This window comes from Aulonocara stuartgranti, assembly GCF_965226115.1.
Source record: "Aulonocara stuartgranti genome assembly, chromosome: 8".
Lineage (NCBI taxonomy): Eukaryota > Metazoa > Chordata > Actinopteri > Cichliformes > Cichlidae > Aulonocara > Aulonocara stuartgranti.
This window is the reverse complement of record NC_138959.1, coordinates 9943447-9964263: the sequence shown is the minus strand read 5'-3', so window position 1 is coordinate 9964263 and position 20817 is coordinate 9943447. Positions and strand designations below refer to the sequence as shown.

The following is a 20817-nucleotide window of genomic DNA, read 5'->3' as shown; positions in this document are numbered from 1 at the left end:
TAAATTTACTTATAATACCATTTCTGTAAAATGTAGTCTAATGGGTTATAACTGCTGACATTGCAGCTTGGCTTGCTAGGGAATTTCCTAGGGGATCGATAAAGTCTTACCTATAAAATTTACCAAATCTTTGTATTATTAATCTGAATTTGCAAAGTCAGTAGTGTCGATTGTTAGAAAAGGTTGGAAAAATAAAAGATGAATATATAGTATGGACATAGCCAGTCTGATGCACAAACTGCACCACACAGTATGCCATTTTTTCAGATTACTGCATTAAAAAAATTTCAAAATCTTACAAGCATACCGGTAGTTGAACTACTGCCCAGGTGTAAACATGTTAATTTCAGCTGCAAAGTTGTGCATTTTAACACATGAGTTTATGGCAACCAGACTAACCAACTATGAAGCCAGTCTCTGGTAGTCTTTTGTAGAACTGAGGCACTTAGAAGTTTGCTTCAGACCTGGAGTTGAATGAAAAACATAATATAAGCCCCTGAAATATGGCAGAGAGGAAGCATAAAACAAGTACCAAACGCCTAAGATCAGGAACATCCTTTTAGTTTTATTAATGCTGTTTATCTCTGCATCCCTGTTTTTTTTCTTCACTCATCTTGTCCCATGTTGTCTCCATCCATCTAGGCGGGCTCGACGGATGTTGTCTCGCTCCCAGCTGAGGCACGCTTGCCGGCAACCTTGTGAGCAAATCACCCTGCGCAGGGTCTCCCAGGGTCCACCGCAGGGGCTTGTCCTCGCCCCTCCACACCCTCACCCCAGCCTGAGAATGCGAGGCCCCATTGTTATCCACGATTGATCGGATATGGACTCTCCGACCTCCACTCCACCTGCACTTCTGCGTACACACTAATGAATTCTCACCACCTGTTCTGCCATTAAATCCTCAAACTCCCCCTTTACTTTTAGTCCTAAAAATACCATTGTATCCCCTGACAACACTTAAACAACCTGTCTAACTGTTTGGCAACAGAAGGATGCAATGAGCTGCAATGCAATAGAAACATAAGCCTGACCTGACTGCAAGTGCTGCCTGTCTTTACTCCCCTGGGGATTACATTTGTATATGTATATACTGTATCTGGGTGCACGTAGAGAGCGTGCTTATATATATGTGACCCTATCAACCAACACATGAGGGAGCGGTCCGAGCGGATGTTGATGTCCGCTGTTTTTAGTTTTTACAGGATGGATGTAACCACAGGACTTTGTGTGACCTTTGTGTTGATGGTGAATTTTCGTGAAGTTTTATCAGTTTGTATAAAGTTATATTGGGTGGGGGCATGGGGGCTTGAATTAGTGTGGGGAAGGGGTAGCGCTGCATTTAAGGGGGAATGGGGTTCTTTTAATATGGGTATCAAGACACGAGTCCACTGCTAACATTAAAAAAGAAAATGCACTATACTGAGATTGGCCATTTAAGACACGAATGCTATAAACTGTGTTTTAGTTTCAGTCATTCACACACCTCTTGAAATCTAAATAAATGAGCTGGAATCAGTGTTGAAGAGAGATGAGATATTTAAGTGGGGTCTGTTTCTGGCTCCATATTTCTATTCTTGGACTATACTGAAGTGGTTTTGCATCATTCACTCAGGCTCAAAATGAGCCTTGTATATCTTATGCTGGGCTTTGGTGCAGATTCTCACAAGCAAAGTAAAGCATTTTTATCTCCTCTCCTGTTCAAGCCAACTTTTAACTGATTGGCAGCTTCTTGCAAACAGAACATCCTAAAAGGAATTCAGAGTTAAGAATGGAAAAAACTGTCTCAAGCATAAGCTTTTGTTTCATACACACACACTTTTGGCATGTTTAAAGGGGTTGTATTATCAGTGTTGCTGATATTAAAAGTTTAATAAGTAACGCCTGTGAGCCAAATGCTCAGTTTCACACAGTTTTTCCTTCTCTTACTGTGACAACAGAAGTCCCGCCCACCTGTTGTTCAAACCTTTTGTTTACGAGGGATATCCAATTAGAATAAGATAGCTTACATGGAGCGGCGACACAGTTGAACAACTTGTTTCACTCAGAGGACGGAGCAAGGGCTGCAAAAAGGATCAAATAAATATAAATAAGGATTATTTTGAGCTGCTTTTATTAAAAGGTACTTTAGTAGTGCCCAGGAATAGAAATATGGACTATAAATGAATAGAACAGATCCTCTTTAATATGGACATGAAACTTGTAATTTCTCTCTCTCTCTCTCTATATATATATAAATATATATGTCATAACATAAGAAAATGCATAACAGGCCCTCTTAAAAACAACAATAAAAACAACAAAACGTGTATAATTCTACCTAAGAAACTATGTTACTCATGATGAATCTGCTTGAAGTATAACGAGGCAGAGAAATTAAGAGCCAGCTTACATCAAACAACATAAACCCCCCACATAAACCGCTGTATAATATATTGTATATGTCATTACATCACTGTAAATTGAACTCATCTTCTTTCTATGGCCAGTTCTACCTACCTATCCCAAACATGGGTACTAAAGCACTTCCTTTGCAGCAGAAAAGGGCATGGATCCGTCACATTTCCCTCAAGGCTGTGATGTCCCGGCAACTTTTTGAGGCATAAAAATACATGCGGCTTTGCCAGCAGCTGTTTGCTATGAGCTAACATCCTCTGCTTTTTGTTCTTTAAAGCTGACGCTTGCATTTTTACTGATTTCAAACCTCTCTCCCCCTGCTGTACCGCCAAATTGCCTCAAAAAGCTGCCTGCCAGCGCATCCGGGTGTGTTTATTCTGAGTTTTAGAACTGGCATTGCCGCCGCATGTCTTTGAGGTGAGAGCCTCAGCTGACCGATGGGTCACTTGATTTCTTCTTTCAGTCAGAATGTTTATGTTAGTGTTTCCTGTATGTCATGTGTTGAATTATGAATATGCTGAGACCAATAAAAGAGAAAAACAACGCAGTGCTAGATAATGGTGTCCATTGTCAGAGAGAGTCATTTGGTGGTGTTATACACTCACATTCTGCCTTGTCTACCAGCCGCCTACTCCATCTCTCTGCCTCTGTGTGTCTGTTTGTGTTGTTCTCGAGAGGGTGGGTTGTATATGATAGATGGGGCCTCATACGCACTGTGGCCTGCGTGAGGTTGCCATAATATACCCCCACAAAATATGGCAATTTGACACAGAGGTGAAGAATGAGGAGTGTTTTCAGAATATAAATCATGTTAGTGGGAGCACGCAGCTTTCTTTGAGTGACTTCACTGTGTGTACATGTGCACGCTTTGTTGCACCCCCGTTGTTCTGTTTAAAAAGGTTTTTAACCTGCAGCTTATGCTCCCCCCCACAGCCTGCAGCTAGAGAAGAATGACCACAGTTAACTGTTGCGATTGTTTTGATGCTTTCTCAACCGATGTTTTCTATGCGATCTGTAGCAGATTGAACTTGACATGTTATAATTTGCTTTTCCAGCTACAGGCATGAAGGATTTAGTAATAATATTTCACGGCTGCTTTCATAATATCTGTAATAGCTACAAACTTTTATCTTGGCGCTAATTTTGCATAAGTATATAGATTAATGAAGATCATTCCCCTGTTTAATTGCTTAGCTCCTCGTTTCAACATCTAATAGAATTAATTAACCCTTAGATAACATTCATGTCATGGTGACGACATCAGTTTCTCTGAAAGATGATTCATTTTCATGTCTTTTAAATGACAGACATTGAAAAACTAATTTTAATCATCTTGTAGGAGTGACGCATGCTTGGTGTCCATGCAGTTAAAAGACAAAAAGATCTGAAGATGAGAGGCCTTAGAGAAAATCCCCCACTTCCAGCTGGCAGAGTGATGACTCTGATTGCTGATTGACTGCACCTGGTTGAAGCAGAGCCCATTGGGTGTATAAATCCTGGATACTGAGCTTTACACCAGAAGCAGTTTTCCCCCCATTGGAGTACTAGTGACTTGTAAGCATCAGCAGTCACTGCGGAGCACTTGTGTCAGAATGTGTAAGTATTTTTGATGGTTGTTTTTATTTTCAGTGCTTTAATGAACTGGTTCTGCTCTAATGGGCACTTTGTTTTATCTATTCTCTTTGACTTTGCAGTCAAGAAAGTGCTGATTGTGTATGCCCATGAGAGCCCTGCCTCTTTCAATGCTGCTGCCAAAGATGCTGCTGTGGCAGCTCTGACTGCTCAAGGCTGCACTGTAGAGGTGTCTGACCTGTACGCCATGAAGTTCAAAGCTGCTGCTACAACTGAGGACATCACTGGTATACCAGTATCCTACAGGTATTAAAACATCTTTGCTCTGTTCATCAGATACAAACACTAGATTTTTGTTGCAGGTGGAGTGAAGGATGCTGAGAACTTCTGCTACGCAAAGGAGATCAAACTGGCATCAGAGGAGGGCAGACTTGCAGAAGACCTCAAAAAAGAGCAGGAGAAGCTCAAGGAGGCAGACCTTGTCATCTTTCAGGTAGTGTTTGACTGGGAATGTCTTTGTGATCAGGTGTCCACATCAAAATGACCCTTAAACCTGTGTTCCCAGTTCCCCATGTACTGGTCATCTGTTCCTGCAATCATGAAGGGGTGGATGGATCGGGTGTTGGGCTTTGCCTACGCACAGGAGAAGCGGTACAGTGAGGGCATCTTCAAGGTGAGAGCTCCACCAACGTGTCTGTGTTCAGGCTGTGTCCTCTCCCTCTTTGCTCACTCCTTCCTCTGTACAGGACAAGAAAGCCATGCTGTCCTTCACCACTGACTGTCCTGAATCTGTGTGCAGTGACACTGGCATCAATGGTGACATCAATGTCACACTGTGGCCACTGCAGGTGAGGTCTCACTATAAACAGAGCCAAGCATGAAATGATCTGTCATGTGGTAACAGCTGCTCCTCCCTGTGTGCAGAACGGGATCCTGAACTACTGTGGCTTCCAGGTTTTTGCCCCTCAGATCTTCTGGGATCCTGCTCCTGGTTCTCCTGAATCTCGCAGCTCCATGCTGGAGGGCTGGCGCACACGACTGCAAAACCTCTGTGGGGAAGCCACTGTGTACTTTGCTCCCTTGGACTACTTTGACAAGGAGAAGGGTTTCCTGCTGAAGCCTGAGGTCAAAGAGAAATATGCCAGCAACGAGTCTGGCCTCACAGTGGGGATCCACATGGGCAAGCCACTGCCAGCCAACAGCCAGACCAAGGCCGGGGTCTGATGATGGAGTGGGTCCATGTAGTGTCTTAAAATGTGTGCTGCAATAAAAAGGCTGCTTTATTCTGATTTTTGAGCATCGAGTCTATTAATGAATCAAAGCTCTCAAGTTGTAACTGGATAATGTGTGTAAAGTGGTTGTGAGTTCAGTAATTTGGACACTACTACTGCACAATGACTTAAAGAAACTTGCCACCTACAAGTACTCACTGACAATCCTGCATAGCAAGTTTGTATAGCGACTACTTCTATATGGAGATGCCTGTTCTTATTCAGGCTGGCCTGATTAGTCTGATGCGTCATTGATTTATAGTAATCACTTGACACAAGTTGCCACCAAACGCGTGTAATTGTGCTGACCAATCTACGCAACTGAGCAGGTTGGTGCAATTGTACAGTGCAACCACCCAAGTGTTTAAAAGTGCAGTCAAGTGGCTTTGTCAAACGGACTTCATAAATTTTCTACAATATGCTATTTGCAGCACAATCTGAATACCGGGTTATAGTTGGCGAGCTAATCACCATGCTGAGGTCAAGAAATGAGAGCTGCCAGCGGCCTCACAGGACTCTTAAGTCCTGCCACCTGTGCCAGTAATTTAGCACGTGACTTTTCTTTTCAACTAAAACCAACGTTGAGATATTTCTAGCTCTGTCACTGCTAGCAGCTAACATGGCCATGCTAATATTCTCCTTAGCTGAGTCACTCCCAGCATCAACAGTAAAGTTTAAAGTTTTAATTACATGTCTAGGAAACCAGACCTTAAACATTGGCATACAGTATATTTTCTCTTATGTCTTATACATAATCCTCCAAAGTGTTTTTTTTTTTTTTTTTTTTTTTTTTTTTTTCCTTTCTTTTCAGAGCATTGACTCCACTGACTCAACCTAATTTAGTGACTAAAACAACCGAGTGGTGGTTGGGGCTGATAACATTCAAAGTGTGCAATTTTATGCAGGAATACTTTTGTAAATCGCTTTATTTATGGTAGCTAGAGCAGATATTTGAAAGAGTTTGGAACATATTGAACCACCCTTTTTTATTTATATAAGGGGTGGTTAGGAAAATAGGAAATCGGTGGAGCTACTTACTGAAATGTGTGCAAACTTACATGGAAATACAGTACATGTACAATTTTAACAAACTTGGCAATATTTGTATGACACCTTTATTCTGAACTCTCTTTGGAAAGCTTTCTTGTGATTTCCATAATAGTTTTGGGAATAATTCTCCAGGTCTCTTGGAGGTCACACCAAAGCTTTTCTTTTCATGTTTTCTGCCTTTTTTTCTTTTCTCTTTGATGATGATCCCACACTGCTTCAGTAATATTGAGTTTTGGGCTCTGGGGATGCCAATCAGTGACTGATAGTGTCCCAGTGTGTGTTTTTCTATCCAGGTCTGCGTTGCTTCATTGGCAATGTGTTTGGCATGATTGTTATGGTGAAAAATGTTGCCAGTCTGAAGTTTCCAGATGTTATATCATTGTGGATCCAAACATCACTGTCAGAAAAGCAGCCCCAGACCATGACGCTGATGTGGCATCCACCACGTTTTACAGGTGGCCATGGATACTCACTGTTCATCATTCTCCTGACCTTATATTGACAATAACGTGAATAAAATGTTCACATTTGGATTCATCACTCCATGAGACCCAATACCACTGATGTTTCACTTCAGTTTCTGTGTAATTTGGCATACCTCAGCCTTTTCTCCCCATTTCCCTTCCGTAAGAATGGCTTCTTGACAGCCAACCATCCACTGAGAACATTTCTGATGAGCCTTCAGTGAACAGTAGATGGTTCAGCTAAAGGGCCTGATGCATCTCTCAGGTTCTGTATCAGGTCTTTGCTTTCCCCCCTATTTCTTAGGGATTTCAGATACTTTCCATCTGCTTTTCACTACTTCCTCCACTTCTTCTTTTGTTCTCCACTTTTCCAGTTTCCCTCATTTTTAAGGACACTTACTAAGATATGACTAAGATACGTTCTTGGCTAGAAGCTATTTGAGAATCACCTTTTTGGTAAAAAGTAAAATTTTTAGCTGTCAAACTCTGTTATCTTTGTCATTTTTAATAGATGCAGATGAAGAAAATGGAACCAATTATGTGTTTGGGCAATTGGCTGCTAGTAACAAAGTGCCTAAATATACAATTTAATGTTGTTTCTTTGCCAAGTTGTCCATTATGTGTAGACACAATGTTGAGGAGTACTTGGTGAGGGCTAGTTCTTTTAGGTTCAGCAGCTAACAAGATGGTGTATCGGTCAGGATACAGGAAGGAGGACAACAGGCTTCCACTTTGCTGGATTGTCACTGCCAGCTGTTTTATTAGAATAGAATAGAATTCTATTGCCACCTAGATGCTCAGTGTTGCCAGCAGTTTCCAGTCATGAACTTAACACTCGGAGCATCACGTGAAGGATGGCAACCAGGAACACAGCTTACGAGGTAACAGAACTAACACAGAAAAATCTCCTCTTCTCGAGTAGCATCGCGATACCCCCAACTTCTGCCTACGTCATTTCCTACGACTCCACCCCACACAATATTGCAGAACATAGACATAAAATCCCAGAGCCTTTTATACAGCCGCCCCCAAATGTGGTTACACATTTGCTCCCCGAAAAAAGGCTCCCTAATCAGTTGAGGGAGGCGACTTGCTATTCTGCTTAGTATCGCTGTCTTCCGATGGCACGGCAGGTAAAACTACCAACCGAGCAACTGGTCTGGTGTAAACACGTCCATTAACGTTCACATCAGCAGATCGGACAAGTCCATCATCACTACGATGAACCTTAATCACATGGCCTATTGGCCACAAGGCTCGAGGCAGCTGTGGATCTGCAACCATAATAACTGCCTTTTCCAGAAGTTCAGGAGGAGTTGACTGCCACTTCTGCCTTGCCTGTAAGCCAGGCAAGTATTCCCTGATGAATCTTGCCCAGAACTGATCAGCAAGCATCTGTGAGTGCCTCCAACGTCGCCGACTGAGGTTCTCTGTCTCAGAGTAGACCACCTGGGGTAGTGATCCATCAGGCCGCCCCATGAGGAGACTATTGGGTGTCACAGGGTCCACATCGGCTACGTCGGTGGAAACGTAGCCTAAGGGCTTTGCGTTAAGGATCAATTCAACCTCCAGCAGAACTGTACGGAGTACCTCCTCGTGAAGAGGTTGGGAACCCACACAGGTGCGCAGAGCTGTCTTCACTGAACGGATTTCCCTCTCCCATACACCTCCGAAATGTGGGGCTGCCGGGGGGTTGAACTGGAATCTGATCTTCTGACGGGCGAGCCTCCCTTGCAATGTCTCTGACATGTTGGCAAAGGCTTCTCTGAGTTCTCGTTCTCCCCCTTTGAAATTGGTCCCACAGTCAGACCATAACTCTGCCGGTGTCCCTCTTCTGGCTATGAATCGCCTCAGGGCCATGAGGAACGCATCCGCGTCTAAGCTACTTAGGAGATCAAGATGTACCGCCCTCGTCGTCATACACTTGAAAATGATTCCCCAGCGTTTCTCATGACGTCTTCCTACCTTCACAAACATAGGCCCGAAACAGTCAACACCGGTTGAGTATAAGGCTGGTTTGTACAGTCTAAGCCGAGCAGCTGGAAGGTCAGCCATCTTGGGAACAGAGGGTTGTGCCCTCCAACGCTGACACTCAGGACAGGTTCGCTGGTGCTTGCGAATTGCCTCTCTTCCACGCAGTATCCAGTAAGACCTCCGCAGCTCTGCGAAGACCCGTTCGGGGCCTGGATGATGCAGATCAACATCATATTTCTGGATAAGCAGGCGTGTGAAAGGGTGTGAAGGATCCAAGACAATCGGATGCAATATAGGTCCGTCAAGACCTTCTAGGCGTCGCAACCGACCCCCTACTCTGATGAGGCCCACTGAGGTATCCAGTTCAGGTGCCAGGGTAAGCAAGCGGCTTCTGGATGAGACAGGTTTCCTTTCTGAAAGCAATCTGCACTCCTCAGGAAATGACTCCTGTTGAGCCTGCCGGAGGATGGCCTGTTCAGCATTCTGATAGTCCTCGGCACTAAATGGCGCAGTCGAGAGTCCCTGACCACAAAGCTCTTTAACAGTAACATCCAAGAGCTCCTGCCAAGTCTTGCATGCCATTCCATCCTGACAGGTAGGTGTGGAGGTGATAGAGGTTCCACAGAAGACTGTTTTCCGGAGCTCAAGTTCGTCATTACTGGGCTCGGAGCTCGGGTTCTCTGGCCATGTGTCAGGACTGTTGAGCAGAAAGGGGGGTCCATTCGACCACCGATTAGGCACTTTGAGCTCGGCCAGAGCCTTCCCTCTCGTCAGGTCATCTGCTGGATTACTCTCTGAGTCTATGTAGCGCCAGGTACAGTGTTCCGTCAACTCCTGTATCTCAGCTACCCTGGCTCCTACAAAAACCTTGTAGCGGCAGGACTGTGAGCTCAACCAGGTAAGAACAGTGGTCGAATCAGACCACAGGACTGTTCTTTCAATCGCTGAGGTGAGTTCCTTATTCAGGGTACTGGCCAGCTGCGCTGCCAGCAAAGCTCCACAGAGCTCGAGGCGGGGAATAGAGAGAGCTCGTTTGGGGGCTACCCGGGAGTGAGCTAGGATGAAGGTGAGGTGAACTTGCCCATCCTGTTCTACAGTCCTCATATAGGACACCGCTCCATAAGCTTTCTCAGAAGCATTCCCAAAAATGTGCACCTCACGAATGGCCCCCTTTAAGTTAGCACTGGCAGGAACATAGGCACGTGGGAAGGTAAGGTGAGGTAAAAACTGAAGCTCCACCTCCCAGTCAGACCAAGCTTGCAGGAGGGTGGAGGGAAGATTCGAGTCGTCCCAACCATGCTTCTTATCCCATAACTGCCTGAGAAGGAGCTTGGCCTGAGTGGTGAAGGGTAACAGATAGCCCAAAGGGTCGTACTGTGAGGCTAGGACTCTATAGATGTTTCTGAGGGTTGGCACCTCATAGGACACGGGCCTGTGCTTATAACCAAAGGAGTCGGTATTCCAGTCCCAGCTGAGCCCGAGCGTGGTCTCTAGCGGGTTGGATTTGTCCTCGGCTAGCCACAGATCCAGACTCTGTGATCTAGCTTCTGGAGGCAAATGGCTCAGGACACTTGGATCATTACAAGCCCACTGACGTAGCTCGAAGCCAGCTGATTTCAGCAACTCTCTTAGCCGATCCACCAGATCTCTCGCTTCTTCCGGTGAGCCAACACTCTGTAGGCAGTTGTCTACGTAGAAACACCTCTCGATGGAGAATCTCAGGCTGTCGTCAGGCTGTGTGTGCTCCATCACGTGATGCTGCAGGGCGAAGGTGGCGCAGCAGGGGCTTGAAGTTGTCCCAAATGGCAGGACCTGCCACTCGAAGATTTTAGGGGGTTCATTCACCTTTAAGTCCCGCCAAAGGAACTTCAACAGGGGCCGGTCTTCAGGGAGGAGCAGTACCTGATGGAACATCCCCTTGATGTCTCCACTCACAGCTATGGGGTGTTCACGAAACCTGACCAGCACCCCCAGCAGGGAAGCTCCAAGAGTAGGGCCAGGCAACAGGAACTGGTTCAGGGACTGTCCAAGGTATTTATGGGAACAGTTAAACACCAGGCGATTCTTCCCGTTATGACTGACAAGATGATGCGGTATGTACCAGTTCTCCTTGGGCGAAGTCTCACGCGTAACTTCCTTCACGGCTCCTGATTGGATCAGCTTCTGCATTTCTGCCCTGTAGGCATCAGCCTGACTGGGATCCTTTAACAGGCGCCTTTCTGTGCTTCGAAGCATGGGCATGACTGATTCCTTTGGTGCATTCAGTGGCGGCATCTGTGGGTGACGGAGTAGAGGTGTAGCATACCTGAAGACTCCATCGACCATCCTGCGAGTTGTTCTTGCCTCGAGCAGGGCCACAGCCTGCTGATCCTGTTTCGACCGAGTGACCTCTTTCTCGGATCGGTAAGGCACCACGTCCACCTGCCAGAGCCGCTCCACATGTTTGAGCAACTCGTCTGATTGGGCGGATGTATACAGGGATAGGACAGGCTGGGTCTGCCGCCCCATGAAAAGACTTGGCCCTTGAAGGGTCCAGCCAAGCCGGGTGTGGACTGCTGCTGGGCCTCCAGGTGGGCCGAGGCGGACTGGTTCTATGGGGGTGATCAGGTGTGGCTGGTCTGAACCAATGAGAAGCAGAGGCTTGGCTTCCTTCAGGGCAGGGACCGGGATCCCATGCAGGTATTTGTACTTCCTTCTCAGCTGGTCGATAGGATAAGTATGGTGAGCTAAGTTGAGACGATCAGCTGTAAACGCTCCATCAACCTTGTAGTAGGATCCGGGGTTGGTAGCAGCAGAGACGCTGAAGGATACGGTATGTCCATGAAGCATCTGAATATCTTGGCGGACGGTTCGTAATGGCAGGTCCTCCGGGATGCCTGCCAGACCAAGAGTCTTTGCAGCAGCAGGGAGCAGCATGGTCCTCTCTGAACCGTCATCAAGTATAGCATAGGTGTCTAGAGTCCGCTCTCCATGGCTCAAAAGCACAGGTACAATCTTCAGCATGACACGATTGCCAGCCCCATGGCGATCAAGGTAGAGTGAGCCCGAAGCCGAACTGGTTAGGCAGCTTTCCTCCTTTGCAGCCATGCCAGCGTTGTTTCCTTCTGTCCTGGCATTTACCTCGTGAAGAGCCAGCAGATGTTTACCCTGGCAGCGGCTGCAGGGTTTCTTTAGTGTGCACTGAGCAGCTAAATGAGTTCGGGCACAGCGCCAGCATCGTTTGTTGACCTGTATCCAGTCCTTTATTTCCTCTTTGGAGAGCTTGGCTACATCATCACATTGGCTGAAATAGTGTTCTGTGCTCTCACAGTAGGCACAGTAGGCTTTGTTCTTAACCTTCCCTCTAGCTCGACTCTCCTTCACTGGTGAAAAAGTGTGTTCTGATGGCCCCTTTAGGTTATGTAGGACTGTTACGGTTTGTCGGCCTGGACGGGCCTCAGCCTTTACACTGGTCCTTTCTCTACTGCTTCTTACACCTGCTTGGCCGTCAAATCCTTGACACCAGGACTCCTGACGAAGCCATGCAGATAGGTCGTACAGAGTGTAGGTGCTCCCGGGCTGTTTAAACTGGTGTTGACGAAAATCAGCTCTCTGTTCGGCAGGAAGCTTACTTATTAGTCGGGCAACGTGGGACCCACAGTTCAACTCCGCTTCTCCTTCCAGTCCTAATGTTTGTAACAGCCCAACTAGTGACTGCACCTGAAGGGAGAACCTTTGGAAGGCTACTGTGTCACCTCGCCTTATTTCAGGACCATCCAGGACACTTGCTATCTTTCTCAAGGCGAGCTGATGAGGTTGTCCAAATTTGTCGTGGAGGGCTGCCATGGTGTCAGTATAAGGCTTGGGTGAGTTCAGGTAAGCATCGGCAATAAGTCGAGCTTCATCTAGTTTGAGGTGGTCCACAAGTATCTGATACTTGAAGAGCTCAGTAGCATTAGGAGGGAGTAGGTTCTCTAAAGCCATGCGGAGCCTAGCAAACTCAGAGGGATCAGAATGAATGAACCTTGGAATGGTTGGTTTGGGCCCCCTGTACACTAGCTCAGCCGAAAGAGGAGCAGATGGGTTGCTGCCGTGCCCACTGGTTACTCCAGTGACAAGAGAGGGGGAACTGGCTGGAACAGGCTTGGTTGGGAGCAAACCTGTCTTACTTGGTGCCCAGCAGGGGGGTGGCACAGAGTGTTGTGGAGGGGCATGAAACGTGTTTCCATCCTTAACCACAGGGTCCTGATATAGGGTGCAGCGATGACTAGGCAGCGAAGGCTCACCAGCGAAATATGGTGTGCGGGGTAGAGGGTGGTACTGTACACCATCATCGGAGTATTGTTCGTCAACCTTCATTTGGGAGAATCCCATGTGCAACTCTTCCATCGGTTCAGGCCATGGCGGTGGGTCGGGCCACACCTCCTCATCCTCCTCCTGTGGCATTGTCTCAGGGGTGGTGTATACCTCTCCTGAACCGCGTTTGGGGGGATGATTGGTGCTAGGCTGTGAGGCAGTCAGGTGAGCCATATCCTTCCTCAGCAGGTGAGCCACTTCAATCAGCTCTCTGAGGTCACTCTTTGCTTCCTTCAGTTCTTTGAGGCCCTCCTGTAAAACTTGCTGTGATTGGAGTAGCTGCTCTCTTTCGGCCTGCAAGGCTCTGAATTCTGTATGAAATGTGTGTATTGAAGACCCTAGCAAATTAGAAGGTGCAAATTCAGGTGAGAGGCTCCTATTAAGGTCCACATCTTGTTCACTTCTTCCCAGTGGAGGGGGTGTATTGTAATAGGCCCCATCCCTGTCGCTGTAGAGGGGTGGCGTATGACTATACTGAGGCTGAACTCTGTCGCTTCTTGAAGGAAACGGTTTCCAGGGCCTAATCCGTGGATCGACTTCCTTCGAGGCGTGGACGTCTATCAGCAGAGAATGTACCTTCACCTATCAGCAGAGAATGTCCCTTAGTCTGTAACACAGTCAAATATATTCTCAAGTAATATTCAAGCATGCCATTCAGCGTGTTAGTACGAGCTCGGGAGCAGCTTGGGAGAACAAGAAAACAGAGACTGCTTTAGATTGTCTTCCCAAAGTGACTCAACTTTATTCACAAGTACAACAGTTTATATAGAGGGTAAAATTCATGAGACAGCAGATTATCAGTTTAAACCAGTACAGACCAAGATAAGGCAGTGTCTTCCTGCCCATGGGTGAAGAAGCATCCTTTGTGTAGTGTATCAGTTCAGCTACAATTGTGATTATCTCAGCGACATATTTTCAAGGCACAAAACGAAGAGTTCTTACATTAGTGAAATCTGAAACAAACCATTTGGCCTCAACAGGCGTCTCCTAAAAGATTAAGAAACTAATGTAGCTGAGGGAGTGATCTCTGTGGTATTTCAACCTTGTACCAGCCTGTGATTCTCACACATCAATTCTTGGGTCAAAGAGAAAAATAACTAAAACAAAGGGGCCTTATTGAATGACAGAGTTTTCCTGCATAATGTCACTATAAAACAATATCCAGTAAATGCTACCATGGTACTAAAATACCTAACACTTCTTGTGTGAGGCTGTGGGGTATCCCACTGCAGCATTTCCCTAAAGAGGTGGCCTGTATAGTTAACATCAAAGTCCTCAAACCGGCTTGGTCGACGTGTATGGCGTTTAGGCCTCTAGGAACAACAAGTAGGCCTGCAGTGTGAGAGCGAAGTGCTCTAATAGGGTGATATGGTACTACAAGGTCATTAAGATAAGATGGGCCCTGATTATTTAAGACCTTGTATGTGAGGAGCAGGATTTTGAATTCAATTCTGGATTTAACAAGAAGCCAATGAAGGGAAGCCAAAACAGGAGAAATCTACTCTCTCTTTCTAGTCCCTGTCAGTACTCTTGCTGCAGCATTTTGGATTAACTGTAGACTTTTCAGAGAGTTTTTTGGACATCCTGATAATATTGCAGTAGTCCAGCCTGGAAGTAATGAATGCATGAACTAGTTTTTCAGCGTCACTCTGAGACAGGATATTTCTAACTTTAGAGATGTTGCGCAAATGGAAGAAAGCAGTCTTACATATTTGTTTAATGTGTGCGTTGAAGGACATGTCCTGGTCAAAAATGACTCCAAGGTTCCTCACAGCATTACTGGAGGCCAAGGTAATGCCATCCAGAGTAAGAATCTGGTTAGATACCATATTTCTAAGCTTTTCAGGGCCGAGTACAATAACCTCAGTTTTATCTGAATTAAGAAGCAGAAAGTTAGCAGCCATCCAGGTCTTTATGTCTTTAAGACATTCCTGCAGTTTAACTAATTGGTGTGTGTTACCTGGCTTCATGGATAGATAGAGCTGGGTGTCATCTGCATAGCAGTGAAAATGTATGCTATGTCTTCTAATGATGCTGCAGAGAGGAAGCATGTATAATGTAAACAGAATTGGTCCTAGCACTGAACCCTGTGGAACTCCATAATTGACCTAAGTGGGTGAAGAGGACTCTCCATTTACTTGTACAAATTGGAGTCTAGTAGATAGATATGATACAAACCACTGCAGCGCAGTACATGTAATACCTACAGCATGTTCTACTGACAGTATCGAACGCTGCACTAAGGTCTAGCAGGACAAACACAGAGATGAGTCCACTGTCAGAGGCCATAAGAAGATCATTTGTAACCTTCACTAAAGCTGTTTCTGTGCTGTGATGAGCTCTGGAACCTGACTGAAACTCTTCAAATAAGCCTTTCCTCTGCAGATGATCTGTTAGCTGTTTGACAACTTTCAAGAATTCTTGAGATAAAAGAAAGGTTGGAGATTGACCTGTAACTAGCTAAGACAGCTGGGCCAAGAGATTACTTTTTAGGTAATAGTTTAACTACCGCTAGCTTGAAGGCCTGTGGTACATAGCCGATTATTAGAGATAGGTTGATCATATTTAAAATTGAAGCATAAATTAATGTCAGGACTTCTTTGAGCAGTTTTGTAGGAATGGGGTCTAAAAGACACGTTGATGGTTTGGAGGAATTAATTATTGAAGTTAACTCAGAAAGATCAATTGGAGAAAAAGAGTCTAAATGAATATCAATGGTACTAAAATTAGCTGTAGATAATATTACATCTGTGGGATAATTATTGGTAATTTTTTCTCTAATGATAAAAATTTTATTTGTGAAGAAGTTCATGAAGTCATTACTAGTTAACTTTAAAGGGATGGTTGGCTCAAAAGAGCTCTGACTTTTTGTCAGCCTGGCTACAGTGCTGAGGAGAAACCTGGGGTTGTTCTTATTTTCTTCAATCAGTGATGAATAGTAAGATGTTCTGGCTTTGCGGAGGGCTTTCTTATAAAGCAGCAAACTATTTCTCCAGGCTAAATGATGATCTTTTAAATTTGTGACACGCCATTTCCTCTCCAGATTACGAGTCATCTGCTTTAGGGTACGTGTTTGAGAATTATACCACGGAGTCAGGTACTTCTGATTTGAGGCCTTAGTTTTCATCGGAGCTATATCCAGAGTCGTACGCAGTGAGGAGGTAAAATTATTAACAAGATAACCGACCTCTGTTGGAGTAGCGTTCAGATAGCTGCTCTGCTCTGTGTTGGTACAGGGCATTGAAGATGATAACAGTGGGTGGATTATATTCTTAAACTTAGTTACAAGGCTTTCAGAAAGACATCTACTGTGATAAAGTCTACTCTCCACCGCTGTGTAATCAATTATTGTAAATGTAAATGTTATCAGGAAATGATCAGACAGGAGAGGGTTTTCAGGAAACACTGTTAAATATTCAGTTTCTATGCCATATGTTAAAACAAGATCTAGAGTGTGATTAAAGTGGTGGGTGGGTTCTTTTACATTTTGAGAGAAACCAATTGAGTCTAATAACAGATTAAATGCCATGTTGAGGCTGTCATTTTTAGCATCTACATGGATGTTAAAATCACCCACAATAATTATTTTATCTGAGCTGAGCACTAAATCAGATAAAAAGTCTGAGAAATCAGAGAGAAACTCTGTGTAAGGCCCAGGTGGACGACAGATGATAACAAGTAAGACTGGTTTCTGAGTTTTACAGCTGGGGTGGACAAAGCTAAGCATCAGGCTTTCAAATGAATTAAAAGTCTGTCTTTGTCTTTCATTAATTAATAGGCTGGTGGGAAAAATTGCTGCCACACCGCCCCCTCGGCCTGTGCTTCGAGATTTCTGGTAGTTAGAATGACTCGGGGGTGTTGATTCATTTAAACTAACATAATCATCCTGCTGCAACCAGGTTTCTGTAAGGCAAAGTAAATCGATTTCGCTCAATTATTAAGTCATGTACTAACAGAGACTTGGAGGAGAGAGACCTAATATATAATAATCCACATTTTACTGTTTTACTTTTTGGTTCAGATGTGGATACTGTATTGTTCTTTCTTTATGATTGTTTATGTTTAAGTGGTTTGTTGCTGGTTTTTAGTTTGTTTTTTTGTCTTTTTGGAAGCTGACACAGTCTCTATGGAGATGGGCTTTTTTGGGGGGGGGGGTAGCAGGAGGAGAGAAGCTGCAGAGATGCGTGTAAGACTGCAATTATGATTTTACTGAATTTACGTTTACCCTTAGCCAGCAGTTTTAAATTTCCTTCAATGTCGCCTGCTCTTGCCTCTGGAAGACAATAGACTATGGTTGTCTCTAGCTTCACATGTCTGAGAACAGAATCACCAATTACCAGAGTTTGACCCCCGGCGGGTGTGTCGCCGAGTGGGGAAAAACGGTTAGACACATGAACAGGTTGGTGGTGTAACTGGGGCTTCTGTTTAAGACTATGCTTCCTTCTACTGGTCCTTTGATAGAGTAGGGTGCCAGTTTTATTTAGTAATGAATACAAATGCCTTCCCCTTGTACTGTTTTCCCAATTAAGTTGTCACTGTGTTTTTATCTGTTTCTATACAATACTTTTCACTTCTGACTTTGATCATTTTACTTTGCATTTAACATGATTTTTTTTTTAATTGCACCTTTTGCCAACTATGAAGTACAGTCCAGTTCCTGTGTTCTGCTAGGTAATTGTATATTTGCATTTCTCTTTTTTTTTATTTTTAATTTATTTATTTATTTTTATTAAGGTTTCAAAAGCAGGCATTCACAGTATGTACATCATGTAAGCATACTTCTTGCTTAGGTTATCTGCCTTAGATACCGAAATAGTATTTTAATTTATATATTTGCATTTCTCAAGGTAAGACACCTCTTGAAATACTAATACTATACTAATAATACTATTAGCTGTTATCGAGCCAATTCAGTGATACTCAGAGCCAGACATCAATCAGCCAACTGTCTGATTGATGACCCTGATTGCTGATGGACAGCACCTGAAGTAACGAGAGCTAGAAGGTATATAAAACTACCATGCCAAGCCTTCCACTAGTAGCAGCTTTCTCAACAACCTACTTGCCACTTGCAAGGCTGATCAGGCATAGTCAGGTGTTTGCTGTGAAATGGGTAAGTATCTCTTTTATCCCTCCCCATTCTTCTCTGTGGTCATGATTGCTGTTATTGTTACTTAAATTAAACATTGGAGGTTGTAATTTTTTTTTTTTTTTTCATAGTGTGTGATTAAAATATTCTTGACAGAGTAGGAAATCTATTCTCCTTGTCTTTGCAGCCAAGAAAGTGCTGATTGTGTATGCCCATGAGAGCCCTGCCTCTTTCAATGCTGCTGCCAAAGATGCTGCTGTGGCAGCTCTGACTGCTCAAGGCTGCACTGTAGAGGTGTCTGACCTGTACGCCATGAAGTTCAAAGCTGCTGCTACTACTGAGGACATCACTGGTATACAAATATTCTGCAGGTATAGCAATGCTTTGATTGTTCTTCAGTTGTAAATATTAGCTTTATTTGCAGGTGGTGTGAAGGATGCTGAGAGCTTCTGCTATGCAAAGGAGATCAAATTGGCATCAGAGGAGGGCAGACTTGCAGAAGACATCAAAAAAGAGCAGGAGAAGCTCAAGGAGGCAGACCATGTCATCTTTCAGGTAGTGTTTGACTGGGAATGTCGTTGCGGTCAGGTGTCCACATCAAAATGACCCTTAAACCTGTGTTCCCAGTTCCCCATGTACTGGTCATCTGTTCCTGCCATCATGAAGGGGTGGATGGATCGGGTGTTGGGCTGTGCCTACGCACAGGAGAAGCGGTACAGTGAGGGGATCTTCAAGGTGAGAGCTCCACCAACATGTCTGTGTTCAGGCTGTGTCCTCTCCCTCTTTGCTCACTCCTTGCTCTCTGTACAGGACAAGAAAGCCATGCTGTCCTTCACCACTGACTGTCCTGAATCTGTGTACAGTGACACTGGCATCAATGGAGACATCAATGTCACACTGTGGCCACTGCAGGTGAGGTCTCACTATAAACAGAGCCAAGCATTAAATGATCTGTCATGTGGTAACAGCTGCTCCTCCCTGTGTGCAGAATGGGATCCTGAACTACTGTGGCTTCCAGGTTTTTGCCCCTCAGATCTTCTGGGATCCTGCTACTGGTTCTCCTGAATCTCGCAGCTCCATGCTGGAGGGCTGGCGCACACGACTGCAAAACCTCTGTGGGGAAGCCACTGTGTACTTTGCTCCCCTGGACTACTTTGACAAGGAGAAGGGTTTCCTGCTGAAGCCTGAGGTCAAAGAGAAATATGCCGGCAAAGAATGTGGCCTCACAGTGGGGATCCACATGGGCAAGCCACTGCCAGCCAACAGCCAGACCAAGGCCGGGGTCTGACGATGGAGTGGGTCCATGTAATGTCTTGGTCTTAAAATGTGTGCTGCAATAAAAAGGCTGCTTTATTGGAACTTCAGTTTGAGCAATGAGTTTCAAATGCACCACTTGGTTTCATACAGTTCAGCCATCTAGAAAATGGTACATATACATAACAGGATACACAAAGCTATCTCTGTAGGCTTTCAAGACTGGTGTCATTTTCCAACACTGACCAAATTGACACTTGGGGCTGTATACCAGAAATGTGAGCTGGCAATGGTACACAAAGAACTGATGCAATGTGTGGCATTAGCATGCTGAGTGATGGCTTGATCCATCCAGCTCACTACACCATCTAGAATGTGATGGTGTCGTCACCTTCATGGTTCACTTGACACTACTTCATCGCCTCTTTCCTGTACAGGTACTGTCTCTCTACCAGTAGCACCACTGCTGGAATTGTGGGGAATGTTGGTGCTTTTCATCAAGGGGAGGGAGGAGCTCAGATTACCAAGTAATTTTCAGCATGTGAGCAGAGGGGAAATGTGGCACTTTAAAATATGAAGGTGTGGTCAGCCATTACCTTTCAGTAGTGGTGAATCAAAGGCCAAAAATGACACACCTAAATATATTTTAACTCATTAGCTATTTAGAATTTCGTATGTACAAAATTCCAACAGATGTCTTTGAGAGAATTAGAAATAGTTGTCCTGAAGCTGGCAGCCTAAAAACACTGGGTCTAATTACATCCAAAATTTCATTTTTCTGCAATACATTTTCTGGTTTTGGTCCATTCACCAACTGATACCGATTCAGGGCTGGAACCTATCCCAACTCCCATTGGGCAAGAGGTAGGGTACATCCTAAATACGAAACTGGCCTGTTGTACAGTCCATTTTATATCCAGTAGTGTGAAATTTCTCATTTCTCCTTAATTTTGTAAATAGGTACATGAATGCTCCAGATTTGAATGAGGCTCCAGTGGCACAATCGGTTAGCGCGCGGTACTTATATGACAGTATTTGGCTGAGCAATGCTGAGGGTGAGAGTTGAAGCCTCACCTGGAGCAGTGGCTTCATGCTTCTCCACATTTATGATAGAAAACCTCTTGTAGGCTACTGCTACAAAGGTTGTGTTGGCTAACACCCATATATGAAATAGGAAAATATGCAATATATACCAAATGAACAGACTGTTGAATAATTCAGCCTATTTGTATGCTGAGTTATAACCAAGTATCTTGTACTTTAAGTGTTAAAATGAGGCGGGGTACACCCTTGCTTGTGGTGCTCCAATCAGTGCATGTATGATAGTATCAGAGCCAATGTTGTGGCTCTATGTCCATGGTCCTTGAATGACAAAAATACACAACAAAGAAGAAGAGGCGGTACACACCCTAGA

General features: G+C 44.7%; 2 protein-coding genes and 1 pseudogene across 4 annotated transcripts in view; all 3 read left to right on the top strand.

The window, feature by feature from the left end:
• mta3 (metastasis associated 1 family, member 3) overlaps window positions 1–2941 on the top strand; it is a 30015-nt gene extending 27074 nt beyond the window's left edge. For both annotated transcript variants that reach the window (XM_082543926.1, XM_082543925.1), the window contains one exon: window positions 643–2941. In XM_082543926.1, coding sequence (XP_082400052.1) covers window positions 643–814 — 172 coding nt within the window. In that variant the 3' untranslated portion in view covers window positions 815–2941. The remainder of the gene's footprint in view (window positions 1–642) is intronic.
• Window positions 2942–3871: 930 nt separating this feature from the next.
• On the top strand, window positions 3872–5255 carry LOC309712812 (NAD(P)H dehydrogenase [quinone] 1-like). The gene is made up of 6 exons (XM_082543929.1): window positions 3872–3990; window positions 4089–4253; window positions 4329–4459; window positions 4532–4639; window positions 4713–4814; window positions 4891–5255. The coding sequence occupies exons 1-6, from the start codon at window positions 3987–3989 to the stop codon at window positions 5188–5190; spliced, it is 810 nt and encodes a 269-aa protein (XP_082400055.1). The 5' UTR covers window positions 3872–3986; the 3' UTR covers window positions 5191–5255.
• A 12811-nt stretch (window positions 5256–18066) lies between these two features.
• LOC309712810 (NAD(P)H dehydrogenase [quinone] 1-like) lies at window positions 18067–19508 on the top strand (annotated as a pseudogene). Its single transcript, XR_014280678.1, has 5 exons — window positions 18067–18173; window positions 18337–18501; window positions 18574–18884; window positions 18960–19061; window positions 19138–19508. The product of XR_014280678.1 is annotated as an NAD(P)H dehydrogenase [quinone] 1-like (transcript).
• The last annotated feature ends 1309 nt before the right edge of the window (window positions 19509–20817 follow it).